This window comes from Echeneis naucrates, chromosome 3 (assembly GCF_900963305.1).
Source record: "Echeneis naucrates chromosome 3, fEcheNa1.1, whole genome shotgun sequence".
NCBI classification, from domain to species: domain Eukaryota; kingdom Metazoa; phylum Chordata; class Actinopteri; order Carangiformes; family Echeneidae; genus Echeneis; species Echeneis naucrates.
Genome location: NC_042513.1, coordinates 9,683,084 through 9,702,400, shown reverse-complemented (window position 1 = coordinate 9,702,400; position 19,317 = coordinate 9,683,084). Strand labels below are relative to the sequence as shown.

The 19,317-nt window shown below is 40.4% G+C and overlaps 1 protein-coding gene across 1 annotated transcript in view; it reads right to left on the bottom strand.

Moving 5' to 3' along the window:
- LOC115041265 (glypican-6-like) overlaps window positions 1-17,603 on the bottom strand; it is a 102,567-nt gene extending 84,964 nt beyond the window's left edge. Inside the window, exon 1 of the mRNA XM_029498610.1 lies at window positions 17,444-17,603. Coding sequence (XP_029354470.1) covers window positions 17,444-17,603 — 160 coding nt within the window. The remainder of the gene's footprint in view (window positions 1-17,443) is intronic.
- Window positions 17,604-19,317: the final 1,714 nt, after the last annotated feature.

Here is a 19,317-nt window from a genome sequence, read left to right as displayed (position 1 = left end):
GTAACACTGATGTTACTACTGAGGTTGTCTTCATAGAAATGGCCATACTTATAAATAGCTGTTCTGAAAATCTTTACTCATCAGTTCCACTTCATTTACAGAGGTTAGAACTGTATGATCACTCCAGACACATGATTTTTTTCTATTAAAAATGATTTAAAAAAAAAAGAAAATTATAGAAATACTTTCCATCTTCTACTGCTTTACCATTTCTGGGTCACGGGGTGCTGGAGCCAATCCCATCTCACTTTGGGTGAAGGGCGGGGTTCACCCTGGACAGGTCAGCAGTCCATCACAGGGCCAACACACAGAGACAGACAGAGACCAACAACCACTCACACTCTCAGTCAGACCTACAGACAGTTTAGAGTCACCAGTTAACCCAAACATGATGTCATGATGTCAAGATGTGCAAACATGATGGAAACCGGAGTACCTGGAGGAAACCCACGGAGAGCACGTAAACTCCACGCAGAAAGGACCCAGGCCAGGAGCCCAACCTGCGACCTTATTGTGGGGCGACAGTGCTAACCACTACGCTCCCTGTGCTACCCCACATTTTGATTTCAAAGCCACTGCATCTAATCTCGAACTGAAACAAACAAAAAAAAAAAAAGGGATAAATTGATAAGACATACAGAGACAGAGCATTTGTTTTCCTAATCGTGTTACCAAGATGAAATCAGGAAAAATAATGAGTCCATAATAGAGAATGCCAAGTTCAAAAATGCACTGAGGGGCGATTTCTCAGAAATGTTGTGCCTTTCAGACTCACACTTGCTCAATTCAAAGAACATACTCTTTGACATGTTCAAATAAAGTGGATAGTGGACAGATGGACATATGGTCATGCAACTCTAACTTGTGTTTACTCAGTAAATGTTCTGCTTTGCCATCCGCTACATAGCTGCCAGCAGGTGGGTCAGTATATCCCTTGTTGTGCTACAAGGTGTGGGCACTCAACAGTCGAAGAGCACTGAATCGAACACCAATTGGTCTCAGTTGCTTTGCCGGCTCATGATAAGGCTTCAAAGGAAAAGCTGAGGATAAGCCTTCAAAGCTGAGGTTTAGGGGGTCCTAAGGCTTCCACTCCAACATGTTAGGTCAAGTTAAATGAAGATTTAATGGAATAATCAAAATGGGGTAAAATAAACCAATCTCCCTAAGTGCTATTTGACATTGTTACAGTTAAAGCTTTTTCTACTGAATTGCCTTTTAATTAATTTTTTGTTTCAATTTCAAGCTAGCAAATAATCTCTGCTAGTCGGACTGATCAGGTACCGCAGTAGTATCAACCATCTCTGCTTCCACTGACACTATAAATCTGCTCAGCTGCATTGTTCCGCTGCAGTAACAGCGAGAAAGAGGCTTCCACTACAGATAGACACCTTCAGATACAAGGAGACAGAATTCCTTGTATTTTATAAATCAACATGATCACAAAGCACCAAAAGGTAAAATTTCTAGTCTCATAACAGCACCAATGGCAGACACCAAGAAGTGATTTAAAGGGCCCAACACAATTGTATGACTACTAAATAATTTTCTACTTGGGTGATTTAAAAGAGTAGAGGGAGAGCCTTTTTTCCAATTTAATCCCCATAACTATAAACATATGTTGCGGGGAAATGGGAAAGCTCCAGAATATCAGAGCGAAGCTGTGAGAAAAGAAGCTGTTCTATGCCCATCGAGGGTATAACACCAGACAGGGTGAATAACTCCCAAAAGATTTAACCGGTCCACCTGGCCAAAGGGCAAGCTGCATATATGCTACACCATCTGGTACATCCCTTGACCACTTTTGCCGGCACTTATAAAGTGAAGACGTTCTCGCCAGAGCTTCATGCCAAACAAGCCAATAGATCATGAAGTCAAGAGAGAGAAAAAAAAAAAATCTATTATTCATCCATGCTGAAAATTCATAAAAAAGGTGTACTGAGGCAGAAAATTTAATTAATTTCCTCAAGGGTGCGGCACCGTCTATTGTACTGCAAGGTTTATTGTAGGTTTGTTTCTCTGAAACCAGTGTACTCAGAAAGAGCCTGAAAGAGCACACTTTGGTGTATATACAATAGGTATTATGCAAGTAACCTACATTTTGAATGAGATTACGCTGCGCTTTTATCTAGTTCCAGGATATGTTAGACTGCTGCCTGTTACTGGGGTTTCCACAGCTCAGCAGAGAGCCAACTAAATAACAGGGAAGCACCATCTTGAATGAATCGTTTTTACTATCACATCGATCTATCACCAAATTCCAGATCCAGTCTTATTCAGAGCTGCCTCTGGAGCAGCAGCTCGTCTCTGCTCTTAAGGTCGGGCTGCTGCCGGGCTCCAGTGAGCAGAGACTCATTGCCTTAAACAGAGGGCAGAGGCCTGTAGGAACAGTTCCAAGCTCTTGACATTTCAATTCAGTAGCTGAGTTTTCCTGGGCCAAGTCTCCCACAATATCCATAATTCAATCTATTTTTCAACTTCGGTTCCCATTTTTGGTTCTCTCCAAAAAACCATTATTTCCTTTATCGAGCATACAGCTATTGACATATTCTCTGTATCTTATTTAAAAGCGTCATTTTAAGTATGACTGAATAAATTTATGATTCAGAAGATGTTAGCCACTATCACGCTGACAGTGATTTAGCAATAATTTACTGGGAAAGTCCTACTATCAAAAGGCAAGGTTTTCACTGAATGGAGACTTCCCCAATTTCAATGCCAGCAATCTGATAAAGCACTTTCAAGAACTATCAGACAAAGAGGCACTGTGATTGAAATAATGTGAAGGGAAAGAAACGGGATGAACTCTAGCAGCAAATGCCGGAAACTGTATTTCAGCAACAGGGCAGATCCCATGAAGAATCCATTGGCTTGTTTCTTTTTTTCCATTTTTAGTAGCTGTACTACTGTTTTATATTGTTTTGCATTCTGACGCAGTACTAGAAAGTAAAACATGCAATCCAAACATGACTAATGCACATACATAAGTTGTAAATGTTGGCACACTATTGGGTCTAAGACGATCACATTCCTCAGTCTTATTAGCACATTCAGAACTTGGGTAAAGCGCTTGTATTTTTTATGTTCAATCACAGATGGTAGAAAATGGTTTTAGGGGTTTTACGGATTCTCTGTGAACTAAAGGTCATAGAACCATTAAAAAACGGAGTACTGTTAGCATTACAACAGAACCCACTGCAATGAAGCCCAGATGAAAGATTACTAGATTTATTAGGTTAGGTAAAGACTTTCTCTAAATGAAAGGCCCTGACAGTTCTGTTCTTTGTCTTTTGCCAATTTCTCTTTTTCACTCTACTTTCTTCGGCTTAAATCGCTCAGGCAGGTTCAGATAAGACCAGCCGAGCCTCAGTGAAACGGTGACACCTCTATCGGTGAGATCTATTGACTCAGGTACAGTTTAGGCCCCTCACACATCGGGGCCATGACTGGCCTTTCTTTATTTGAGCAGCAGCATATTTAAGGGGCCATTTCTTTATGTGACATGACCTAGATTAGAGGGCGAAGCTTTGCTCAGTCGCCTTCCATAATTGAATTAAAGTGTGTTGAATGATAAGAGAGAATGAGTTCTCTGTTGCGTTATGCACAAAGGAGAAGCTTTGTGCTATAAAAGGTAAAACTAGTAGATTCTGTTGTCATCTTAGTACTCCACATGGTATGTTTTGTTTAAAGAGTAACTTATTAAATCAGCAAAATGATGAAGGAGTCAAGGTCTCTGAACGTAAGGGGATATATTCTGATTCCAAACAAACGGACAGTAATGTATTCTAAAAGGGAAGCAAATGTGAGATACAAACTGTCGGATGACTCCCTTGGTACTTTTTCTCAGTTTATTGCAAAATATATTATATTTTTAATCATTCTACACAAAAGAGTAAACTGATGAATAAAAATGACGATCAGAAAGTGATGTTTAACCCACTGAGATGACTTACCAGCACTCCAGAGGTGACAAAAGTACTCATATTCTGTACTTAAGTAGAAGTACTGATTCAACTTGTTGCCGTTAATGAAACACAATACATCATTTGATAATTTCTGCTACAGTACAAGTTCTTGGTTCTCTCTCTACCGTCTCCTCACTCACTAGACTTCTTCCCGCGGCTACCTGCCCCCCCCCCCCACCTTCTTCTCCCTCTTTCCCTCTCTAGTTTGTCACGTCTTTTACATATGCTTTTACGTCATGTCGTCATCTGTGGAGGTTTAAAAAAAAAAGAAAAAGAAAAAGTAACAGGCCTGTTTACAATGTAAGCGTTTTGAAAATAAAATATAAACAACAAACAAAAAAAATAAACAAATGTCTGTATGCAACATTTTAATTAAAACCCATAAGAGGCTGCCTTCTATAGCCTATTAAACCTGAAGAGATGATGAGTGATAATTACTTGATGATGAAAGAACACACGAAATAATGAGGATTTAGAGTTTTTACAAGCACGTTTGCTCATGCTTTCTAAGGTGTTATTACTTGTCAAGAGAAATCCGGGAACTGGAAGTAAATCCAATTACGGTGTTAAATCACATCTGTCTGCATGTTGAAGTGGGAAAAATGCATCAAGCTCGATTAATCTCACTGCTGCTCTGCCATCTGGATCTCCTCTCCATCACCCAAATCACCCACTTTCAACTATTTCCACAGGGGCTTGAGACCCAAATTGAATATGTCCAAACAAGATGACACAGATAATTCCCACAATTGCTCCAACCATATGTTACTACACTTGAAGACTGCTTAAAGATATTCTAACTTTGAAACAACTTTGCGAGTTGGAAACAGCGTGCGGCAGTTATGCATAGATAAATATAAGGTTCACAGTATGGTGAGATGCAGCAGGGTAAAGCTTATTGCCCTGAAATAAATCAAACATTTATTCAAGTTTATGGCACACTTGTCAATATGATGTAAACTCAGGTCTCCTTTTAGCCTAATGAACAGCCTGCGCACATGAAACATGACAGCAGCGGAGGTGGAGGTTAATGAAAACAATTTGCATGTATAAGACACTGACTGTTTTGTTTACAGTTAAAAAGTCTGGCTTTCATCAAAAATGACAGCATGTTAGATACATAAGGGAATGGATTCTTTTAAATGTGAATTCCATCTACATAATCTTGAGTATGTCTTTAATCAGAAAGGTATTCTTACTGCGTGCCTACACGGATGGTGGACAATAAATGGGCCCTCGTTTGGGCTGAAAACCCACAGGGCCAACATTTCTGTTTTCCCATCCTATTTTCTGCCAAACATCTTTTAGTGAATTTCCCCAAAGATGACAAGTGCTGGAGGCCTTCCATGTTGCGCAATGACAGAATTGCACCAGCCAGGTCCAGTGCTGAAAAACCAGTTCAGCGAAATAAAAAACAAGCACTGAGCTGGAAATTTGAAAACTAAATGCTTCAAATGACATGGAATTAGACAGAAGTCCCAGACCACGATTCAGAAATGTGTGAAGGATGGATAGTGGTAATACAACAGTATTGTCAGGTACAGCACATAAAAAAGTAGATCTGTCAACCTAATGGAGCATCATTAAAATAACAAAGATGTAAGTATTATATATGTGGAGATTTGCGTTACAGAAATACCCTCTGAGGTGGGAATCATAAATAAATACTGTATATGAAGTCTGACATTTTCACATGAAAATAAATTTCATTTCATCTGAACTTTTACAGTAAGCACAATATGACATGAACCATCCAACTTAGAGCTCTGAGTGTTTGCTGATGCCATTATTACACAAAATGAACAGAAAAAGTATCCTTAACACACATATAATTTCTAAAAAAAGAAAGTCAAATCAGATTCATGACTCTGGGGTCTAAAGCACATCCCAGTGAAATTCACATTAATTCCCATCAACTGGAGCCAGGTGGCTTCAAATATGCTTTGAAATCTGAGCAGCACAGGACCTGCTGCACCCCCTCCCACTGATGTACAGGTTGGATGACTCATGTGCTTTTTTTTTTTTTTTTTTTTTTTTTGAAATATCATTTTGCACCTTCAGTAACTTTAACTTGATTTCTTATGCATTCACGCTTTAATAAGCATGTCTGCAACTAACATATATGATAACTCTGACATTTACAGTGTGTCTCAATCCGCAAAGGTAAGTCACCTCCAGGTTGAGTCCTTGAGTGGAACTTACGGTCCGGAGTTTCAATCATGTGTGCTGCCTATTAAAAGCAGACGTACAATATACTGTAACGCTTCAGGCAATGCACATGACCAATTTTCCAAAACAGAATTTGCAATGGAGCCTGTAATGAACCCTGTATGAGGAAATAAGACAATAATGGCATACGTATTTCCAAATCATTACACACAGACTCATTAACGCTTTCTGACTAAAGGAATATTAAAGAAGTCCCTTGCTGGTTCCGCCTTACTGTTTTCACCCTCTTCCTACCCTTATAGATAAAAAGGTTCATAAAGATAACGGATCCCATGATCCCCAGTTACATCAAACTGCCGAATTCAGCGGCAGAAGAAAAACCCATACTGAGTGAATAGACTGAAGCAGTTATCCTACAGTATGTGAGAATTCATGTGATTATTTCACATCCGAGCTTTGTTACCTCAGATTTATTTAACAATCAACTTCCCAGTTTACCTGTATTGAAGCTTTATTTAAAACACAAAGTAAATACTAATGTAGCGCCCTCTGAAGAGAAATTACAACCTAAAAAATTCTATTACAACGTGCTGTGCAAGTTTATGGTTGTGGCAAAAAAAAACAAACAAAAAAAAAAACCAACCTAATATCCTTTTGACAGACCTGTTTTCAAGTCCACTGCATATTAGTCTGCACTACACTGTTTCCAGAAAATATCCACAGCCACGGCCTTGAACACAGCCATCACCTTATCCCACCTTATATAAACATTAGAGGACTAGTTGCCAGAGTTAAGCATGTTAAATCTTTAAGAACAGTACAGATGTACTCTGGTGAGTGGTTTCGCGTATCTGCTGACGTCTGTAAAACACTCAATCATCTTCTACCACCTATCAATTTCCACTGGGTGAGGGCGGGGTACGCCCTGGACGTGTCACCTGTCCATCGAAGGGCCAACACACAGAGACAGACAGAGACCAACAGCCACTCACAGTCAGACCTACGGACAGTTTAGAGTCACCAGTTAACCCAAACATGATGTCTTTGGACGGTGGGAGGAAACCGGAGTACCAGGAGGAAAGCCACGAAAGCACGGGGAGAACATGAAAACTCCGCACAGAAAGGGCCCAGGCGTGGAACTGACAACCCTTATTGTGGGGCAACAGCACCACCCACTATGCCGTTGTGCTGCCCTATAGTCAAGCAAATAAAGATTTATTTTTCACCAGATTTACAAAACCTGGAGCAGAATCTTATGAAAAACTTTAAAGTGTGAAGTTTCCCTGAGTGCTGGGTGTGACCCCTGATAGTCAACCAAACGTTAATCAATCAAAAAAGTCTAAGCAGACCACGTTTTGAATGCTCTGACGATCGCAAGTGGTAAAATACCACAGCAACTGGCCACAGTCAGTCATCCACTGATGGACATCATTGGTTCTTATGTTCGCAGACAGCAATTTGATGTGAAGGTCTTAGTTTCTCCTGACTGGGGACATTCAGGCATAAAACATATTTTTTTAAAAAGATACAGAGAAGCAATGTGTTTGCTAGCACACGTGGTAAGCACTCTCCAACAATATTTCCTGTCTTACAGCAGACATATGGCCACTGTCAGGTGACACACCAATCCCAATGTCAACAAACATGGTTAACACAGGTCAGTTACATCAGTATATCAGGAAAGGAAAAAAAAAAAAAGAGTCTTCAAAAGAGCCCACAAACACTCAACACTTCATGTGCATACCTCAAAGACTGTATATAAAAAGGCGGATGTTTGCGTCACTGACATTTTCCGAATCAAGTTATTTCATATTTGAAGACTCATTATTATCCTTGTGCGTTTGAAAGGTTGTTGTGTTTCTATATAAAAAGGTACACACAAAAAACATTTGAAAAAAAATGAATAAATAACCTATCCAACTGGTGGCTTGCACTAAAAACTAGTGGCCAGGAAAATCTTTACATCGTGTTAGCAAGCCCTGCCGGTCACTGAAAGCCACTCGGGCCCTGCCTGCTTTACAGACTGAACAGGCAGGTCCATCAGGTAAAGACGCCCACAGCAGGCGAATCGATACCTCATGAGTCCCAATTTCTGTCATGCTCAGTGTGCACATATGCTCTTTGCTAGCCAAATGCTTCATGGTGAAGAATTATTCAAATGAACTATCAAAAAAAAAAAATGGAGCTCCCTTAAACTTTAAGATGACTGGTAAAAAAATAATAAAAAAAAATAAATAGCATTTTGTCTGAAGTTTTCACCACAGTTCATCACATTTGCTCAACATTAGAGTAGGTAACGAGCAGAAGAGGCATAAGGAGAGGTTAAGGCCTCGTACTTTTGCTCAGGATTCATCATGCTTACTGGTGCATGACTCAGTCCTAAACACAACAGCTGGTGGTCCGAAAAGCCCGAGGTAGAGCCGCAGGGTGTGAGATGACCAGCCCACTCATTTACCGGCAGCCCGCATTGGGGACAGGAAACAGCGGGGATCTGGGAGCAGGAGATGAGGCTGGCTTCTCTTCAGATTCAAGCACCCTCCAGGAGCCAGAGAAAAAGACGGTGCCAAGAAGCATTACAATGACAGATGTTTCATTTGACACGCGGAGAAATTCAACTGTGTATATAACGTAAAGCATGGGCATAGGCTCATTAACCCAGATATCCGACTTAGTCCCTTCAAAACGTGTGTCCCTTCTTACAGGCTTTGAATAAAGGAAACCAAGGACAGAAGATATTGTTTCTCAGCCCTCATCAAGAATCTCAGAGTGATAAGACTTCCAACTGGTTCTGTCCTCACATTAAGGTTATATGAACTTGTCACATTAGTCATGATGGCACGACTCCCTGGAGATGCACTATGTGGCCCCATTCGAATCAGTGGTGGGATACTAGTGAGCCCAGATATCTTTTCTGCAAGACTGCCCTACGCTCTCATCAGCCACAATGATTTAAATGAACTGTTGGTTCACCCCTGCTGTACTTCTTTAGTTCCAGATGACTTCTAATGTCGCTCTGCGGCACTCTCCAAATCATACATCCAACACGCTCCATTAGAAGCCGCTTTTATAGAAAAATACAATATGTGGCGGCATCATGCATACGTTATACTGTACAACCATTACAAGCCATTGTGCTAAATCTTTTCAACATATTGTTTCAAAGAATCTTAGTAACTGTTGAGCCCAAATGCTAAATTTTCTTTGTTTTTTCAGAAAACATCCACACACCAACACACATATTAACATTAATATAATTTTGGCTGCCAGCGATGACAGAATAAAACGACCTTTGTGCATTAACCTGAGTGAAAAGCAAGCGAGGAGACACGGGATGAATGAACCAAGAGCAGGCCTCTGACACACAGGAGTGCCGTTATATCCCCCAAAGCATTTTAGTGGAAAGCCTATCGTTTAATGTTATAATTAAAGCCCAGAAATGTGACCTGGGGTTAAGACCAGCCCTCTATATTTTTACATTAACATAAAAATAATAACGACCTCCAATTAGTCTTTCCACCTAAAAAGGCACGAACGAGATCACACTAAACTGAGTCATGAACTCATGTAATCGGTATAAATTTCCCCATTTATAACTGGAACAGCATGCTTTGTCTGTGTGACACAGAAACAACTGCTCTCTTCAAAAATACCATTTACAAAAGGTCCTTGGACTTCTGCAAAGGAGGCACAGTGGTTTCCTCTTGTGTCTTTACTTGGTGAGCCCTCATCATCTGTTCACTTAAGACATGCAGTCCTGCAGCTGGAGGTCCCTTGCCATACTGAATGCAATATAATCACTGTAAATCAATCCATGTCAAGGTAATTGGGCTGTAAACTGTCAAACGAGTCCATTCTCATTCTACCATTTGCACAAAATGCATCATTAACACTTTCGAGATGAATCCCAGAACGTATGTAAATACAGTTGCATAAATACTGGATGACCTGGATGCACATATTTCTATTACCTCTGGCAATCAATAACAATTAAACAGAATCCCCAATGCAGTCGTATGTTAATTTCACTTTCTACCCGCGGTGCTGCCCCGGTGATGGAAGCAAACACAGCATCGCCTTGTGTTTCAGGTCACAGAGTACAAGGCAACGTCACAGATTTACTCTCGTCTGCACAACACAATTAATTGATCCTTGTTGGAAAACAGAAAAGAACTGTTGTGTTGGTAAAACTAGAGACTGTGAGTGGAAATAACTGTGAGCATAATTAAGTGACTGATTTACTTACTCGCAAAAGCTCTTCTAATTAAGGAGTAGTCTAGTCTTACATCCTGCACTACACTTTGTAACGACAAATCGTACAAAAATACCAATTCCAGAAATAAATTGCTGCCATTAGCCAATATTTTCTGTGTAGCTTAAGCTTTAGTTAATTCCTTTGTGCCATAGAGCTCCATAATTGTTCAAAGCCCCTTAAAAAGGCATCAGGACACTGGGCAGCAGATGCACCACTGAAAACAGACTCCAACGCCAACAAATTCCCAAGTTTACACAAAATGGCATTCCCCTGCTGTTTGGGGGAGATGACTTGATACTTCCACGCTGATTCATTACATGTTTTTCGATGTAGATTGTGGTAGAGATACATTTTTTTTGTGCGGCTGAAACGTGCAGGCATACGGAGGAATTGAGAAATTATTGAGAAAGAATGACACACAGTTGGCTTTGTATGGGAAGAGCTGGCAATGTCAAAATGACACGACATTGTGAACCTTATTTGTTCTATTTTTTTTAAACACTTCCATGTGAACTTACAGAAAAGCTTTTCTTGGTTTCACAATCATTTGCCCCTTTTTTTTTTTTTTTTAACTTATTATGCCAATGTTTTCAATGGTCGGGCAATAAAAGCATGCCTATATTTAGAGCCTTGAATGATGTTCACATGCCTTAAAGATAACCATTGATGTACGACTGCGGCTTTCTTTGTGCTAAAAGATGTCTGCATGTTGAAGCTCCTACAGTATTGATTTTGATGCATCAAAAGCCCCCTGTGGTTTTTACTACAGTGAAACCATCACGGAGACCTTTCAGCAGGAGAAAAACAACAACAGTGTCATCATCAAGTCTCTGACACCAGTTTCACCATTGTTGTCTGCATTTGTTGGCAGCATCTGATGTTTCCATGACAATCTTGGCCCATCATGTTTATCTGAGCTTAATGCTTGTTTACGTCCAAGTCTCTGAGGGAAAAACATATTTAGCAAATCACCTCAGCCATGTGTACCTGTCTGTTCGGAAAATAAAAATCCCCAGTGCAAAATGTATTTGCATCCTTGACACCTTGATATGATATACCCAGGTGGGTTTTTCCTCCACTTCCCAGCCTTATCATTGGTGTCAAGCTTGGGATTTCTATTCAGAGACTTTCCCCCAGGGGCAAAACATGTGCTGTGGGCAAAAGGAAGGACCATAAACACAACCAAACGCCTTGTTTTCTCTAACATTCATAATGAATAACGACAGGAAAACCACACACACACCCAAATGGCTGGAGAATGAAAGTAGAAGAACTGATGAGAAACAGCATATTTTATGCAGCTTTAAGTTCATTCTAAGGGCCGATTAAAAGGAAAGCTGCCCTGTAGTCTTTAATACCCGCCCGCCCACAATCCCTCCATGTCAAGTTATGTTACAATGTGACCCCGACCTGCCCTCAACAACATTCCTGCGCCACAAACAAATGCAAGAGTACAAGCCTTTCCTCAGAGGAGCACCACATGTGAATTTCCCCTATTGTTAGCTCAAGTTTTTCCTATTAACCACAGCACAATGACTCCCATATCGAATCTGTCAAATTCAGATATATTACAGCATACCTGAAACCCCAGAGCTGCTCACTCACTTCATAGTTATGATTTCAACACATTCTTAGTCAAGGAGGCTCTCCACCCTGATATGCTCTTTTTCTCAGCAAATTTGTTTATTTGCCTGCTTATTTTCTTGTGATCCCTTTTCTCTCCATGCTAACCCCAATACATATAATCACATCTATCATTTAACTTCTTGCTGCTATATTATGGTTCCTCCCGAGGCTTGAGAGGTTAAAGATCTGTAATCCCCCTTCCATTACTGATTAGGCCAGCAGTTGATTGAAAACTGGAAAAAAAGTGCTCCAGCAGTCTCTTATGCTAGCCAGAGGCTTTTCAAACCACTCAGAAAACACCATACATGGTACTGAGGACGGCTTCCTGGAAGCTTCCAGACATTGCATGCATTTCAGGCATGAATGCCTGCTGAGGGTTGACACATTTCTCAGGTCAGGACAACTGTCAGACATTCTCATTCATGAAAATCTGACAAAAAAAAAAAAAAAAAAAAAGAAAGAGGGAAAATGATCTATGCAAGATTGACAGTCCAACTCATTTGGATGTTTAATTCACACAATCTGTTCCCGCAAATGAAAAACAAAACGGTATTGTCACTTTTTAATCACAAAAGAGATGTAACGAAAATGAAAGACACTGAAAGCGTGCTTAACTGCTGCAAGCACATATACAGACATGCAAAACACACACAATCTAATCTCCCTCACATCTAATTAACCGTTCTCTCTGAAGATGTATACAGGCTGGCAAGAGGCTTATCTCCAATTTGGAAGCACCAAGAGTATCTTAATGTGCTTTGGAAAAAAGATGCCCCACTTAATTTTCATATGGCTATTTCCTCAGCTAGCTCCCCAGCTTTTGGATGAGTATTCCCACTCTTTCACTATAGTTCTCATTTTATTCCATTATTTAGTGATTAGGTATCTGGCTGCGAACACAGATTACCTTCAGATTTATTTTGTATTGCTGCCCAACATGATGAGTAAATAAAAAAAAACGGATGAGTGAGACACCGGAAGAGCAATCATATCTTGAACGTCCATATTCTTGTGCTATACTGTGTCATTCTGTCCAGACAGAGTGTCCTGCAGTCACTCACCCAGCAGAGCGGGTATCACATCTCATGGCAGGGTCCTTAATACAGCTGTCTGGGTTTGAAACCAGCTGAAAACTTTTGCTACGTGTTATCCCCTCTATCTCCCATTCCTTCTGTGTCGCTCTCTCTACTCTATCACTAAGAAATGCAATGACAGTTAAATATGATTAAAATAAAATGAAATTCTTGATGATCGAGACAAAAAGTGCAGCATGATGACAGACAGCTACAAACCTGAAATGCTGAATCCTGCAACAGAGGAATACAGCAGACAGCAATCCTGTTATGAATAAAGTAAAAATTTAATTTCAAATTTAATTTGAATTTTCCTCATGTCTAATTTCAAAAAGATGCAATCTCTCCTAAAACAGTGCGACAACATGGGCTTTGTATACGCAGTATAGAAATGGTTCTGATTAAGTAAATCTTCGGCAGCCTCATAAGAATCTTACATTCAGATGGTAATGAGTGTTGCGATTTTTATTTCCAGAACAACAGCCACGCACTTTATGTCTGTCGAATGTTGACAATAACAACTATGGTGGATTCTAAAGGTTCGCGAGACTCATTTATCAAAAAACAACAGAGATCTCTGGACGGAAGCTAGGTTGTGTTTCAATTAAGTTTGGGAACTGCACACATCGGAAAACCTGCAAACAGCTGCGCAGAGCTCAGTGAGAAAGAGAGAACTATAGCCTCAGGAATTCACACGAGGGGTAAAAATTATGCTGTATGCTTGTACTGTATAAGAGCTGATAACAGTTCTGTTACAAGAACTCAAATAATTGTCTTTCAGGTTGCTACAGATGAACCCCAAAGGTAATTGTTATGCCTGAGAAAGGAAATATTAGAGTCGGACAGTGCATTAATAGTAACTGTAGCACATCAAATGATTTTGTTTCTAAGCTGTAGCAAAGAGCTGAGTCCACCCATGAGAATCCCAACTGCTCTGTGTTAGTGGATGTTGATATTAACGGCAAAGCCTCAGAGCAGGAGCACCAAGGCAGGGCCTGACTGAAGCATTGAGGAGCCCTTGTGTTCATGAACAAAGGGCTGACAATCAAACAGCATTGTGTGCATGACATTATAGCTAACATCTGACACATGCACACAAGGGTGATCCTCACAGGCAGAGCTGTATTGTTGGCTGCTTGCTGCATAAAAACACACCGGCATGCAATGGTTCATTGACAACACAGACACGAGAGCAGAGGAATAACAGGCTCAAACTGGTGCAGTGTAATGAAGCCGTTCACCACCTACTTTGAGACATTCTTCAGATTCTCCCCACATAGAGCAGTGCATTTCAGTACAACCTCTCTATCTAACCCCCCCCCCCCTCCACCCCCTCTATCTCTCTCTCCTTGCAAAAAGATTCTGGCAGTCTACCAGGAGGACTCAAACTGTGTCAAAACTAGTCTGGAGCAGGAAGATTTTTCTTACTGGGCTCCAAAGCTCACCACCCTAGGGTTATAAGCAAGCCCAAGCCGTGAAGAGTCCTTGGGTAAAAAAGAGAAAGTGGCTGTCTTTAATCAGAGTGCCATCGCATGGTTACTCTCTACCCAAGTCCCCGAACTCTACCAGCAACCTTTTCTTTGCATCAGTCCTAAATAGTTATTTCGATCCCAAAATAAAAACTATGTGTGCTGCTAATTTGAGGTAGAGTGACACCATATCACAAACATTTACAAAAGAAACAATTATATCAGCTTGTTCACTTATTGACTAGCACTGAAAAATAAATAAATAAAATTAAATAAATCACCCAGCAGTAACTTTACAGAGTTAGATCAAAAGATAGAAAAAGCCACAAATGAATGACTCGTCCTTCTGGTGTAATCCTTGAAAAATCAATTTGGGGTTCCCACTTTGATGGTTTACCAGGTTTTTTATGTTCTGGATAAGTTTTATGACTGCGGAGCCCTTGACAGCAAATCAAACATTTCTGCAATAATTCAATAACAGAAGGCCTGCAGAATTTCAGCAGCAGGTAATGAGACCAATCTGACAAAGAAAGCAAGGATGGCTACCATATAGGACACATAGACAAAAAGCTTTTTTATCTTTAACACACATTCAAATTTTGTTAATGTATATTCTATGTGCTCTGCATTGCTGCTAAGATATCCTTTTCCCTGCTCCGGGATGGTGGAAACCAACATTTACTCTGTGGTCAGAAAGCAGACAACTGTATGACTTTCACTCCGAGAAATGTCTGACTAAAAACAGCTGCAAGTCCAAGAATCTGTCTCCAGATGTATTAAAATACTCAAACAGCGCCGAACAAGTAGTCCAAATATCAACCAGTTGTTAGAAATTCTTAAGTGAACCATGTTCATGTTCCAGTGCTAAATATTTTAGCGCACACACACACACACACACAAATTAATATAGTTAAAACTAATAACATGTTCACATCTGCTACCTAAAGTTCAATCACAAACCATCACTTGGCAACACTGGTGACCAAATGGGAAAGGGGGGGGGGGGCGACACCACGGGGAAACACATCTGTCCTATTCCCCATTCTTTATCTTTACAAGGGAAAAATACTCACACAAAAATAATAATGTAGCAACAACAGATTAGTGCTTTTAAGTGTTTCATGTAAGTGTCTCTGAAAACAAAAAGACTAATGAGTTTAATCAGAGGGTCTGCTCTTTTAATTTGAGTCATTTGCTGAACATGTCTCCTTATGAACCTTTGATTAATTGAACGCGTTGCCGCTGGAGTAGAATCGTTACAGGCAAAAAGCGTTTCTTTTCGCTTTTGAAGTTGTAGTTTACGGCTCCTTATGCATACTTTTCCTGCCTGTATTTTCCAACCAGAGAGGTTTCTCTATTTTGTCATTCTTTGAAATATCTGAACAGTCAGCAGCAACACAAGCCAAAAAGAAAATACTTTTGATTAATTTAGAGTCCCACCAAGAAAAAAAAAAATGTAAAAAAATGGCGTGAGATGCATTTGTCACACTCAAAATACCTCACACATATACAGTGATATAGACTGGCACACAATTGCTTGATCAGTAACACAACTATCAAATTCCCATCAAGCCAAAACCACATTAAAACCAAATAAGTCAGCTCTGTGATCATTACCGCCTGACACTGCCAATTACCAATACAGTATCTCTGTTTTCTGGAAGAGGCAATAGAGGGATTAACTTCAGGTCTCTCTGCTTCCCCTCTTCCCTATCATGAAGCAGAATATGTTTACTGACTAATCTTCTTTCCTGCTTTGACCACAAATGTGATTACCACACAACAGATAGTTAAACCCCATATCTCTGCTGTACCAAAGAACATGAATTAAAACCCAAGGTGTAGTCTTGAGGAATATCGAAAATAACGAAAGAAAGAAAGAAAAAAAAAAAAACAGGATGAAGAGAGAGTATTTCGTGCTGAGTGCATACAGCCCCCTGCTGGTAGACAGTAATCACTTTTTATCCAGATCCACCACAACAAGCTCTGTGGTCTTCTGTTGAATGTGAGCAACAGGTATGCAGCCGGTTTCAGGACCTATTTCTCTGCTCCCTCTTTTGTTTCACCATCTCTGTTTAGGAGGCTTCATTTATCATTGATCTCATAAGTGGCTGACTGCCATTCAGTTACACACTGAGGTGCCACATATGATTGTTGGGCTTTTACCTCTGGTGTTAAATTAGTCACCATTTCATAATTTCACATGACATGTGGGTGAAGTAGCCTTTAGAGGGGGGAGTAGCCTTCTCTTTTCAGGGTAAAAATAAATGCATAAACAGGGAAAAGGTGAAGTGGGTGAGATTGTGATCCCATGCCACTTTGGCCCATTATTTTAGGTCTTAAGGATCTTTAGTATATTTTCATCTGCATGAGACTGAAGAGCTGGGTTAGGATTTCGTGTTACTTTTTGGTGTTTCGGGGTATAAAGTCCACCTTTTGGTCTACTTCATGGCAAAGAAAGAGAGAAAATAATAAACGCTAGTTTGCTGTGGTTGATCAACGTGAGACTGTAGAGGGTCATAACGACCTTCAACTGGCAAAAATCACTGCCAAAATCCCAACCCATTGATTTTTTTTAATCAAAAATACTTAAAAAACAAACAAACAAACAAACAAAAGACTAAAACAAGCCGAGGAAAGATAAATAGACGAACCCAGACAAATGATAAAGTCTCTCATGAAGACTTGTGCTGCAAAACCAAATGCTGACACTCTGTCTTGGATCTCCTTAATGAAACGGGACAGTTGCAGAAGTGTGGGGGGGGGTAAATGTCCCCAAAAGGGCTTTCCAAGAGGATCACATGGTTCAGGTTGTGGATCACAATCAAATGGTTTGAAACGTGACACGTGGACGCCAGAAAAGCGTCTCGGCGATCGGTCACTCGCTCCTACCTGATATTTCCTGATGAGGCGCATCGACCGGGCTGAATCCTTTGGCGCTGTAAGCCTGCCGAACCTCGCTGCAGCTCCGCGCTTTGCTTTCTCCGGCTGATGACAGGGACAGCACCGACAGAGCACAGAAGGCGACCTGCAGCCTACACATCGCATCCATCAGTGAAATCCTTGGTAGCGAAACGGGAGAAATCCAGATGGGCTTGTTTGATAGATTGGATTCTTTTTTCTTTAAACAAAAAAAAATAAATAAATAAAAAATAAAAAATAACACCTCCTCCACACACAGAGACCCTGATGTCAGATGTTAATTTAAACAAACCTCCCCACCAAAAAAAAAAAAAAAAAAAAAAAAAAAGACAAGAGAAAAAGATCACTCCTCACTTTAGATGTTGGTATATCCACCTCAGCGCAAAAAAAAAAAAAAAAAAAAGCTTCGTTGTCTTTCCACCTCACCTTTAAAAATAATAATAATAATAAATAAATTAAAAAAAAGAGAGAGTCCAATTTTTCCCGGCGTGAACAGAATCCGTAGGAAGAAGACAGCTGCTGCCTTGGAGGCTCTCCGTGTGCCAACAACTTCTCGTTCATGCACAGCAGCAGTGTTTGGTGTGTGTGCGGACGCACAGGGGGGGGCAGGGCGGAACACGGCGGCTCAGCCAGCTTCCAGTGGGCGCGCACTGTCTTCCGCCTCCGTGCGTCCCTGCTGATGCGCACCGGAGGCGCATTAAGGGTGCACCACACACCAGCGCTGGAGGCAGCAGCGGGGTCCCGGGGAGGTGGTGACAAGCGTGAGGTTATTGTGTTTTTTTTTTTTTTTAATTTCGATGGTTTTTTTTTTTTTTTGGGTGAGGGGGGGCGACAGGTTCACAGAGCCTCTGCTGACCGTTCAGGTGCCCAACAAGGACGCCCAGTGGGCTGTTATTCACTTTTCAGCTGTCAGCGTATGAATTTAGAGGCTTTTGTTTGTTCTGTCGTTAAAAAAAAAAAAAAAATCACTGAACTTTATTTAATATATTTTTTCACTAGTACCATAGGGCAATGGACTTGGTAGGTCTTGTGGTTGTAAAGATGACTCATGTCTTAAACTGCAACTGTATGGGAGCACAGAAATTATAACAATAAAATTATTTCAATGCATGTTTTTCAGCAGCTGGAGGAAATTTGAGGAAGAAGGAAAATGTTTATTGTTATAATGAAAAAAATGTCACATGAAAAGTGTCTCTTTATGTTGTGAAAGATTTTTTCCTGTGACAATAAAAGTCGACTGAATCTCATAATATCCGGTACAAACACTCCTAACAAGTTGCAGCTAGCTTGTTAAAATCAACTTTAAAAAGACTCTGCAAAAATGCAATTAGACACACTTGTAAAATGTAAAGAGGAAATCAGAAGAGCAGGTGTTGCATACCAGAGTATGGAAAGGCATGAAAACTGAAGAGAAATGATCATCGATGATCAATTCCCTTCACACTAATACATTATGAATATTGCTCTTGCTAAGCAAAATGGGATTCTCATCATTTCAGCGTGTGGATGCCTGTGAATGATGGTCATGTGAAAGATTAGGACAAATGAGAAAAAATAATTCACGATCCCTCAATATTCCCTCAGGCCAAAGCCACACGCTGAGATAAATAAATTCCTAACGTCTCATTTGAAGTATTCATGAGATAATAGATGGGAGAGAAGAGAAAGAAAGAAAGGGGGATGACATGCAATAAAGTTCCTGATCTGAACTCAAGAGCAAACCGCATTGTCTCTTGGACTGCTGGCTCAGCAGGATGTCTGAGGGTCTGGGGGACTTGAACATTAAGTTTTTTTTCCCCATATATGGATCCAGTAATATAGTGGTCTTGCTCAAAATGGACGTT